The sequence below is a fragment of the Monodon monoceros genome, unplaced genomic scaffold, assembly GCF_005190385.1.
Source record: "Monodon monoceros isolate NGI ecotype Baffin Bay Population unplaced genomic scaffold, NGI_Narwhal_1 Super_Scaffold_21, whole genome shotgun sequence".
NCBI classification, from domain to species: domain Eukaryota; kingdom Metazoa; phylum Chordata; class Mammalia; order Artiodactyla; family Monodontidae; genus Monodon; species Monodon monoceros.
Genome location: NW_021703778.1, coordinates 8,626,363 through 8,636,629, shown reverse-complemented (window position 1 = coordinate 8,636,629; position 10,267 = coordinate 8,626,363). Strand labels below are relative to the sequence as shown.

General features: G+C 50.2%; 1 protein-coding gene across 1 annotated transcript; it reads right to left on the bottom strand.

The window, feature by feature from the left end:
* Nucleotides 1-557: 557 nt before the first annotated feature.
* On the bottom strand, nucleotides 558-9,998 carry UCMA (upper zone of growth plate and cartilage matrix associated). The gene is made up of 5 exons (XM_029239365.1): nucleotides 9,854-9,998; nucleotides 9,472-9,537; nucleotides 9,292-9,387; nucleotides 5,844-5,942; nucleotides 558-975 (listed from the first exon to the last, which is right to left on the bottom strand). Exons 1-5 carry the CDS (start codon nucleotides 9,909-9,911, stop codon nucleotides 878-880), a joined length of 417 nt encoding a protein of 138 aa, XP_029095198.1. The 5' UTR covers nucleotides 9,912-9,998; the 3' UTR covers nucleotides 558-877.
* Between the last annotated feature and the right edge of the window lie 269 nt (nucleotides 9,999-10,267).

The following is a 10,267-nucleotide window of genomic DNA, read 5'->3' as shown; positions in this document are numbered from 1 at the left end:
AACAGCTGAGCCCCCGGAAGCTGGAAGAGGCAAGGGAGGACCCTCACCTGGAGCCTTAGGAGGGCGTGTGGCCCTGCCCACACCTTGATTTCAGACTTCTAACCTCCAGAACTGTGAGAGAATAAATGTTCATTGTTTTAAGCCTCCCAGTTCTGGCACTTGGCTATGGCAGCTCTAGCAAATAAATACTATGAGGAAAAAGGAGGTGATACTAAAACTAAACCTTATCTGCTGTCTAGTTTTGGTTACAGCTGGCCTTGCTCTTACCCTGGCCTCTGAGTGATGCCATTAAGAAACCACCGTTGAACCTTAAGACTTTTTTCAGAGACATGAGAAGCACCTGGGCTTTGGAGAATGGTTTTTCCCAAAGAGTTGCATTAGCAGGTCCCTTCCAGTCACGTGACTGCTGAGACAGGCTGCGGAAATAGTGAGCAGTGCTCCTGAGTCCAAGCTTCCCGACACCCAAGTTGGGAGAGGCCCAGTGTCACCTGGGAGGGACAAGCTGGTGCGGCTCAGTGTGAGATTCAAGAAGATGGTACAGAGTGTTGACTCAGCGTTTTTATTCATAAACTATAAGCAGACACGTGGTCTTTTCTCTCTACTGTGATTCTTTCATTGTTCTATGGGCCAGGAGTCTCACTGTGGGAACCATGGCGAAGCAGTGGGAAACCACCATAGGGGTGATGCCCCACAGGCCTTGGCTCACCTCAGAAATTCACCTGCCCAGAAGCACAAGCCAGGGCGTTTCCATCCACGAGAACAGAAGGCCCCAGGCTGAGGCCCTGGGAAGGGGCCTGTTTGTATGCAAAAGAGGTGCCTGAATACCGAGGGTGGGCGGGTTTGTCAAGTGCCATCTTCTGGGTGCATCGGGCTGAGGTCAGATATGGTGGCGGTTGTAGAGATAGGGTGGGTACAGGCCGTCACTGTGCCACTGGCGCCACTGCTCGATGGCCTCCCGGCTTCTCTCTTCCTGTTCTGGGGACGAGAGATGAAGTCGTCGTGTGAGGATGGAGGGCTCTGATCTGGGGGCAGCCACTGAGTCCACCCAAAGCCCCCCCCACCAGCCGCCTGTGACACGTGACATGAACCACTGTGCCTGCATGCATGGATGACAGACAGAATCCCAGCTGGAAGGGCCTGAGAGGATGCCGAATCTAAAGGCCTCGTTTTAATACAGATTGGGCCCAGATAGGTGAGCGTCACAGAGCTGATTGCCAAGAGAGCGGAGACCAGGGCCCTGCATTCAGTTCAGTGTTCCTTCCCTGTACAGCTAGCGAAGGGCGAAGAGCCGCGTGCAGAAACTGGCCCAAAGACACACCAACTGAGACAGAATCCAAAATCACAGCAGCAGAAAAATAGACTGCAAACCATACTGTTGAAAAACTCATGGAAATGACTGTCAATTCCGAGTGATGGGATTATGAGCAAGGGGTTCCTTCTTACTGTTTCTTAGCTTTAAAAATAAAGTTATGTTTTTAAAGCTAACTGGGGAAAGGGGTGGGTGAAGCAAGTGCAGGAAGATCTTGATAATCCCTGATTCTGGGTGATGGTTATATGAGAGTTTGTTATACTATATACTTTTCCATGTGTTTGAAATGTTTCATAGTAAAGGCTAAAAAGAGCAGAAGGGAGTTTTTAATGAGTAAGAAAGTCCTGATTTTTCTGTCTTTGATAAGACATGTTTCTGAATAACGCCTTTGTGAAGCTATAAAATTAGGCTCCTGTTGCCAATTCAGGACTGCCTGTCGCTCACTGTTAGGTACACTCGCTGTCGCTTTAAAGCGTGAGCAGATATCCCAAGGCTATTGGTGTTTAAAAAGCACCCTCAGAAAGTTAAACAATTGCCATTAACCCAGCCGTTCTTAAAACAAGAATAGATGAATCGATAAAATGTGAGGTGATAGATAGACAGACAGACAGACAGACAGGAACGTATAGATATGTCTGTCTGTATTATTCAGCCATAAAAAGGAATGAAATTCTGATATGTGCTATAACATGAATGAGCCTTGAAACATGCCAAGTGAAATACACCAGACACAAAAGGACAAATATTATGTGATTTCTCTTCTGTGAAATATGTAGTATAGGCAAATTCGTACGGATAGAGAATATATTAGAGGTTTCCAGGGCTGTGGGGAGAGGGGAGTTAATGCATAATGGATACAAAGTTAGTTTGAGGTGATTAAAGGGGTTTGGAAATAAATAATGGTGATGGTTGTGGATGTACTAAATGCCGCTGAATTGTACGCTTAAAAATAGGTAAGGTTGCAAGTTTTGTGTTCTAGATATTTTACCACAATTTTTTTTTTGAGTATTTGGAGAAAACGTTGAGAGGATAGAAAGTTAATAGAAGGTAATAGCAAGGATTCAAAACTCAAAATGTCTTCCTTGCCTGTTTTCTCAAATGTGGGCTTCACCAAAAAGCCTGTGACCCTGCCTTGGTGCTAGTGACACGCATCCTCTATGGCATTGGGCAAACAGGACAGCCTGGTGGCTTCAGGATGTGGAGGAAGTGGGTGTCCCCATGGTCCTTAGCACCTGTGAGAGCCACGTGCCCGCAACAGGGAGGGCCCTTGTGATCACGGGGTGTGCAGGAGCCATGTCTGCTGGGTATGTTTCCTTCTATGTGAGCTTGGGGTCGGCGCTACCCTGGGTGCTGAGAATCCTCTTAGGGACTTGGTTCCTCAGAGGAAACCTGGAGCTCAGAGTCAGCCCAGGCTGTTAGCCTTGGGCCATTCAGACCTTTCTCAGGCCACGTAGAGCAGCTACCCTTGGCCAATCTTGAGAGCATGATTCTGACATAAAAGTTGATTTTTTCTTCCCAGATCATGCTGAACTCTTCTTAGACCATTTCATTTAGACAAAGGGAAGGTCTCGCTGGTACAGACCCAAGGCCTGGACACTGTAGCCTTCGTGTAGGGACCACTTGTGGCCAGGCGTCGTGCAGCCAGCCTGGGATGGCCTGACCCAGGCTTCTGGTTTTGAAGGTGGAAGCAGACCTGGGCTGCTACCACGTAGGCCTTAGAAGTGGGAGTTCAACACTGTTTATCCTGAGTTTTTGGAGGCAGAACTCAGCTATTTTTGCCTTGAAGTTGGTGGTTTTGAGTAGAGTTACAAGCTGGAGCCATGACAGAGCCGAGTGAGACTCTAACCACCCCCCTCCCACTTCCCCAGACAAGGGCCAGTGTCCTGGGTGGGTTGGTAGAGGGGCCTTTGACTAAGGTGGGGTTTTCAGGCCCTCAGCAAGGTCAGTGGTGTCCAGAAATCTCCCTTCAGACCACCTGCCTAAAATTCCTCCACTGGAAACCCGAGTCCTTCCCGTCACCCGTGGTATCTCTCAGCATTCGCTTTTATGCAGCAAGTGCCTCGGGGAGAGAGCGATCATCCACTGCTCTCCAGTGTTCTGAGAATAGGTGACGTTGTCAATCAAGAGGGCTAACCGAAGCCGGGGTCCTGACCGACGGGGCATGTGGGCGCCTCAGAGGAGGGCTCTGAGCGCTGCTCACGGTGGAGGTTTCCGTCAGCCTGGCCTCTGTGCATGGTCTGTTCCGGGGCAGAGGCAAGGGAAGGGGGGAAGCTGAAGTGAGTTTCACCCTTGTCAGCGTTTACCCTCGGCCAGGCTGGGCCCCCTGCACCTCTTTGCCTCTCCTTCTTTCATCAAGCTCGTGAGGGGGGGCGACCCCCGCTGAGCTGCTCTGCATTACCCCCTCCCTCCCTCCATCCTCATGGGCCAGTCCTTGGATTGAAGAACCTCTCCAAGACCTCTACGCATTTGGTCTTCCTTCGGTACAAAAACATGGGCTTTGCTGGCAAACTCGCCTTCATTTAAATCCTTCACTACCTATGTCACCTTGGTTATTCATGTATCCTTCCTAAGCCTGAGTTTTTAAAACTGTAAAGTGGAAATTGTAAGACCTGAGATGCTGGTCGTAAGGATTACGTGGTTCAGTAAAGTGTCTGGCAGGGCAAGTGCTCAACCAGTGACAACGGCTGCTGTCACTACAGTCCCCGAAGGCCTGTGCCCTGCCCTGCAGCCTCTTCCTCTATGGGCAAGGCCTGAGGCCCCTGACCTTAGTCTCCTCTGGCTTTGGTGGAGGACCTGGCATCCCTCAGGTGCCTAACCCCTCATCCTAATCCATCGTGGGAGGGAAAACAGGGAATGGTTTTCATCCAGATGCTAGGGATTTGGACCTGAAACATTTAAAAATGCACAAAATAAAATGCTGCTATTAATACTACGAGTTAGGGGCTTCCCTGGTGGCACAGTGGTTGAGAGTCTGCCTGCCGATACAGGGGACGCGTGTTCGTGCCCCGGTCTGGGAAGATCCCACATGCCGCGGAGCGGCTGGGCCCATGAGCCATGGCCGCTGAGCCTGCACGTCCGAAGCCTGTGCTCCGCAAGGGAGAGGCCACAACAGAGGCCCGCGTACCGCGAAAAAAAAAAATACTGTGAGTTAAAAAAAAAAACACTGAAGGAATTTTAGAGACCACATTCTCATTTTTTAAATGCTTCTCCCCAAGCTGTCCACCAAGGTAAACAAATCTTTAACAGGAGTATTTGCCTCTGAATTACTACAGTCTGAGCTTTCCCCAGGATGTTTGATTTGCTGGGATCCTGCCCAACACCTGTCTGCAGGGCTCAGCCAGGTGCCACCCGCAAGGCCATGGGCATGGCCTGCAGCCCCCTGATACCTGGTGATGGTGTCCTTTCCACTAAGAGGTGCCCTAAGGGCATATTACCTCCCAAATCCACCAGAGCAGGCAAACGAGGGGTTGACAACTTGGGAACTGAAATTGCAGACTTTCTCTAACAAAGGTCACCTTAACTGGGGTCTGATGTCCAAGCTCACCTGCATCCAGGAACTTACTTGGAAGCATTTAAGTCTTGAAGTTTTGGAAGAGACCGGAAAAGGAATAAAAACACACATTGGCCTGCCTGGTCTGATCCCTATTACCTTGTTCTGTGGATTTTTTGCTATAGGTGACCCTTGAGGGCACTTAATAGATACCAAGTCAAATCCCATCCCCCATGGGAGGCTGGGATTCAAAGGCAGAGCCTCCCTCCCCCTCCACCCTCCCCCACACCCAGAGGCCTGGTTGAAACCAGCATTCCTGGGAGGAGGCTGGAGCCCTGTCTCCCAAGGCCAGAGGGTGGGGATGAGGTGTGCTGACTGGTGAGAGACACAGAGGCAAAGGTCAAGGCTTTGCAAACAAGGCGCTCGGGGGCCCCCTGGGTGAGGGAACACGCAAACCCCATAAAAACTTGCTCTGGGTGAGGGGAGCCGCCCCGTGGGCTGTAGATGTTGACGCTGGAGGTGGGGAGGGTACAGAGCAGGGCCCCGTGACCAGAGCCTTCTGAGTTCACTTGTCCTGGTTTGCTTCCACTGGTCACCCGATGCTGATGATAGTAACTAGGTAAATGAAGGCCTAGGTTTTCCAGGATGGGCAGTTCCTAGAGCCATGACACTGATGGAAATCTAAGGCCCTTGAAAGTGAGTTTGAAATCCTCCCAACTCAGCTCTAACGGGAAGTAAGCCAGGAGCGCGGGTGCTAAGACAGAACACACACAAGTAGGAGGAGAAAATACAATCAACCAAAAACTCCCCCAGCCCCACAGTCTCCAAGCCAGTGGTGTTCTGTCCTCTTCCATTTCTTCTCAAGTTCTGTAGCCACTTTTGTGACTTTCTCCCTGTTTTTCCGAGACTCCCATGGATATGAATTGAAAGTAGATCTCCTCTTACCTCCCTCCTCTAGTTAAAATTTAGGGATAAGTACAGGCAAATCACATGGTTCTCCCGCAAACTCCACTTCCCCAAAGTCACTGGCTGACGAGCTCTTACCATCGTTTTGCTCCTCCACGAAGTTCTCAAACTCGTTCCTTTGTTCCTCGTAATGTTCTCTCCGTAGCTCATCCGCCTGCAGCTTCTGCCTGTTCTCCGCTGGGGGAGGGGAAGAGGTGAGAGTTGCCCCCAAGAATAGGGGCAGCTGCACACATTTAGGGGGACACTAATCATTCTGCCTGAGAAACTTAATCAGGTGCAAAAGGGGCTGTTTGTGAGGGGCTAAGAGTGGGGCTTCACTGAAATGGTTCACTCCTGACACAGACTTTAAAACCTGAGGGACCTGGGGGAGTGTCCCATCCAACTGCCTCGTTTTGTGAGTGAGAGGACAGACCCCCAAAAGGTGAAGCCATTTAGCTCCAGGTGCAAAATGAATGGTGTATCCAAGCATGCTGGTCCTCTTAGAAGCTAGGAATTTGATGATAGAAGTGAATTCTATGAGGGAATAATCCAACTTAATTTCACATTAATTAACCTGCAAGTCCATTCAGCATCTTTGCGCTCCTGTCATGGCCAGAATATATGCTAAGCATTGGGATTAAAAAGTCAAGAAAGATTCTGTCCCTCTGCCTAAGAGGCCTGTGATCCACTTAAGGAGAAAGATATGAAAATAAATTACACCCAGCATTATGGCTGCTGTGATAGAAATTGCCATGGGGCATAAGGATGGCTGCGGTCCAGGGAATCTAAGATGATCATGATATTCATGCCCTTAGGTGATTTCTCTCCCCTTGTGTGGATTGGCCTAGTGGCTCACTTCTAATGGGCAGAATATGACAGAAGTGACGGGATATGACTTCTGAGATTAGGTCACAAACAAGACTGGCTTCCGTGTTGGGTTCGTCGGTCTGTCTATCTATCTGTCTGTCTCTCACTTTTGCTCTTGCTCGGAGGGAAGCCAGCTGCCATGTTGTAAGCTGTCCTGTGGAGAGGCTCCCTCATGGCAGGAACTGGTGTCTTTGACCAGTAGTCCGCAGGACTTGAGGTTTGCCAACAGCCATGTGCGTGAGCTTGAAAGCAAATCTTCTCTCAGTCAGGCCTTGAAATGAATGCAGCCCCAGCCAATACCTTGACTACAGCCCATAGAGACCCTGAGCCTGAGGCCACCAGCTAAGCTGGACCTAGACCCCAGAAACTGGGACAATAAATGTTTGTTGTTTTAAGCTGCTAAATTTGGGGCTCATTTGTTACACAGCAGTAGATAACTAGTACAGGATATGGGGTGATCAGGTAAACTCCCTGATGATGAAAATACCAACCTCAGGTATCCCTTAGTTTGTGAGGCAATGCATTCCAGTAAAGTTGGCTGTAAACTTTTTTATGAGGAGTCCCAGTTTCACATTATAAAGCTGAAGGTACACCTCTGGTTGGAGAAATACCTCCAGTGATAACTGAAAACTGTCACTGAGAACACGTAAACATTCCTTGGCTGTTGAACATGAAGCTTACCAGAGGGAACCTTACCTGAGCTGCCAGGTCACATCTCACCAGCAGGTGCAGCTGTCCCTCATCTGCTCTAATGTAGCACCCTCAAAAAACCTCTCTAGATTTTAGATTTTCCAACGTAAAATAAGTTTCTAGGTTCATCCATTTCTGCCCTCACACCTTTACATCTTTAGTCTGGCAGAAGCTTAGAGATAGGAATTGCCTGTTTTCTGGTTCTAGATTCAAGTTTATCAAAGTGTTGCCTGCCTTTACTGAACCTCAGACACAATTGGGCGTTGTTCTACCCATCACCGGAGTTGACCAGGTAACAATAGATTAACTCAGGTGCATCCTAGGTGTTCACCGGGCTGTCCTGGGTTCCCACCACTGAAACCCCGAGCTTCCAACCTGGGTGACAGACCTCTGGCTTAATCATGCATCTCGTTCTGAATCCACTTAGAGAATGGAAACTATTTGCCTCTTAAATTCCTGCGCGTCCCCGCTGGGAGTCTGCCAAAAGTTCGCTGCTCTCATTTCCGTCAAGAACTGCCCAAACTCCATCAGTCTTTTCAGAGTTTCTTGACATTTGCTAACCTTTAAATCCCAAATTGTGCGAGGCCTGGAGATTTTCCCAGTGTGGTTGTACTTCTCCACTTAAAAAAAAAAAAAGGGAATTTCATCTCCAAGCATTTTCATCTCACTTCTTGCCCATCATTTGAAAACAGTCCTGTTATTTTCACTGAGCAAGTTACCTTGCTGAGTGTGCCTGAGAGGCACAAAGAGTTTATTCAGACAGACACATAAGTAACGAATCTAGCCTTGGACTCAGAGTCTGTCAGAGCTGAGTCCTTGGAAGAATCTAGTTCAAGGACAGAGAACTCAAATCCCTTCAAGGGTCGGCAGGTCATGGAAATGAGGGTCTCTGCCAAGCAGGGGATACCAGGGCCTACTTCAGGCTGAGAAGGAGACATACTTCTGAGCTCAAAAGCCTCCCAAATGCATTGGAAGTGAAGACTTTTAAAAACACTGCTGGCAGATGTAGAGAATGGACTTGAGGACACGGGGAGGGGGAATGGGAAGGTGGGACGAAGTGAGAGAGTGGCATGGACATATATACACTACCAAATGTAACATAGATAGCGAGTGGGAAGCAGCCGCATAGCACAGGGAGATCAGCTCGGTGCTTTGTGACCACCTAGAGGGGTGGGATAGGGAGGGTGGGAGGGAGACACAAGAGGGAGGAGATGTGGGGATATATGTATATGTAGCTGATTCACTTTGTTATAAAGCAGAAACTAACACACCATTGTAAAGCAATTATACTCCAATAAAGATATTTTAAAAAAGTAACTAGAAAAAAAAAAAAAAAAACACTGCTGGCTGAACACCACTCTTTCAGGGGCTTGTAAATAAGAAAACGGGCCCAGGGAGAATAAGTGGTCAAGGCCACTTAGCAGCAAAGCTGTCACCAAGCCCACATTTCCAGTTCCCGGTCCCACGTGCCCTCCTCCCTGCTCACAGTGCCTGTAGGGTGCACCATGAATACCCGGAAAGCACACACTGAGCTATTGTGTCCCCTCTCCACTGAACATAGATTTTCCCCTTAACATTTTTTTTTTTTGGCCTCGCTACGTGGCATGCAGGGTCTTAGTCCCCCGACCAGGGATGGAACCCGTGCCCCCTGCAGTGGAAGCAGGGAGTCCTAACCGCTGGACCGCCAGGGAAGTGCCTCCCGTCCCCGACCTTAACATTTTTAACTTTCAGAAACTGAGATGCAATTCAACACTTAAGTGCATTCAGTGTGGCCCTATCCTCTTTGTTTCTTACCCCTGCAGCATAGCCAATCAAAGAGTGACCTACAGTCGAGGGAATGTGATGTAACTTCTAATTCAGAGCTGCAGTCACTGAGACCCGAGGGCCTAGGTTGAGCCCTTGGTCCCTGGCGGTGCCTGCAGCCCGGCTGACTGTGGGAGAGAGAAGGAACACGAGGCAAGAGAAGAAGGCAGGCCACCGGCATCCTTACCATTGACCTCTTCTCGGGATTTGGGGGACCGCTTGCCTCGCTTCTTGAGGAAACTCAAGGCATCTGATTCCTGCATGAAGATCTTCCCTTCCACGCCTGAAACCCGAGAGAAGCCGGTCACAACCAGCACATGCTCACCAGGGCTACCTCGGGAGCCCCCTGGGTGGCCCCGGCACTCACCTTCCTGCACCTCTTGTCCGGCCAACCGCCTGGTGCCCACCGCCACAGCAGTCCCCTCCCGCAGGGCTGTGGGACGAGAGCACAGCGTGAGGGCTGCTGCACCCCAACAGGAGCCCTCACCCTGAGCCAGGCCGGGACAGTCCCTCCCAGGGCTGTGACTTGCCCTGGAGACTGGATGCCTCAGATACCAGCCACACAGCCAACTTCCCCAAGAAACCACCAGGCGTGCTGGTTTCTCTGTACTGTGTTGTGTTATACACACAGACACACACAAACACACACACCCAGGTACAGCCTTCTTAACAGAAGGTACACCCTCTACCTGGCCACCTGAGCAGCCTCACCTAACACCAAGACCATCCTGGGGCCTCCGCATACTCACTGGACAGGAGCACAACGGCCGAGAGACAGCAGATCAGGAACAGCTGTCTCCAGGCCATCTTTGCAAAGGCCGAGGCTCTGTCTGGGAACTGCAGACACAGGGTTCTACAGATCCTGAGGCTGCCAGGTCCTCACTTCTGTGTCAGGCAGATCAGGAAGGAGAGAGAGAGAGAGAGGAGGCTGGGGTGCCACTGAGGGGGGTGGGGGGTGGGGAGTGGGAGGGGTCCCGGCCACGACTTCCATTGGCCGCGCCTGCCAGAGCACCGGAGATGTTTTTGGCACCTTGCAAACCACACAGAAGCAGAGTCTGTCATCGGAGCCTCAGCCAGGACAGTTCTGAAGTGGCCTTTCCAAGATCCGCACCCAAGGAGTTGCCTCAGAGTCAGGATTCCAAAGACCAAGGGCAAATTTCAAA

What these genes read in the sequence shown, in the direction of transcription:
- UCMA (XM_029239365.1), bottom strand. Translation starts at nt 9,911, where the DNA reads ATGGCCTGGAGACAGCTGTTCCTGATCTGCTGTCTCTCGGCCGTTGTG. An exon ending in GGCCGTTGTGCTCCTGTCCA is followed by an intron (nt 9,538 to 9,853) that starts GTGAGTATGCGG and finishes CTCGTCCCACAG; the next exon opens with CCCTGCGGGAGGGGACTGCT. An exon ending in CGGACAAGAGGTGCAGGAAG is followed by an intron (nt 9,388 to 9,471) that starts GTGAGTGCCGGG and finishes CTCGGGTTTCAG; the next exon opens with GCGTGGAAGGGAAGATCTTC.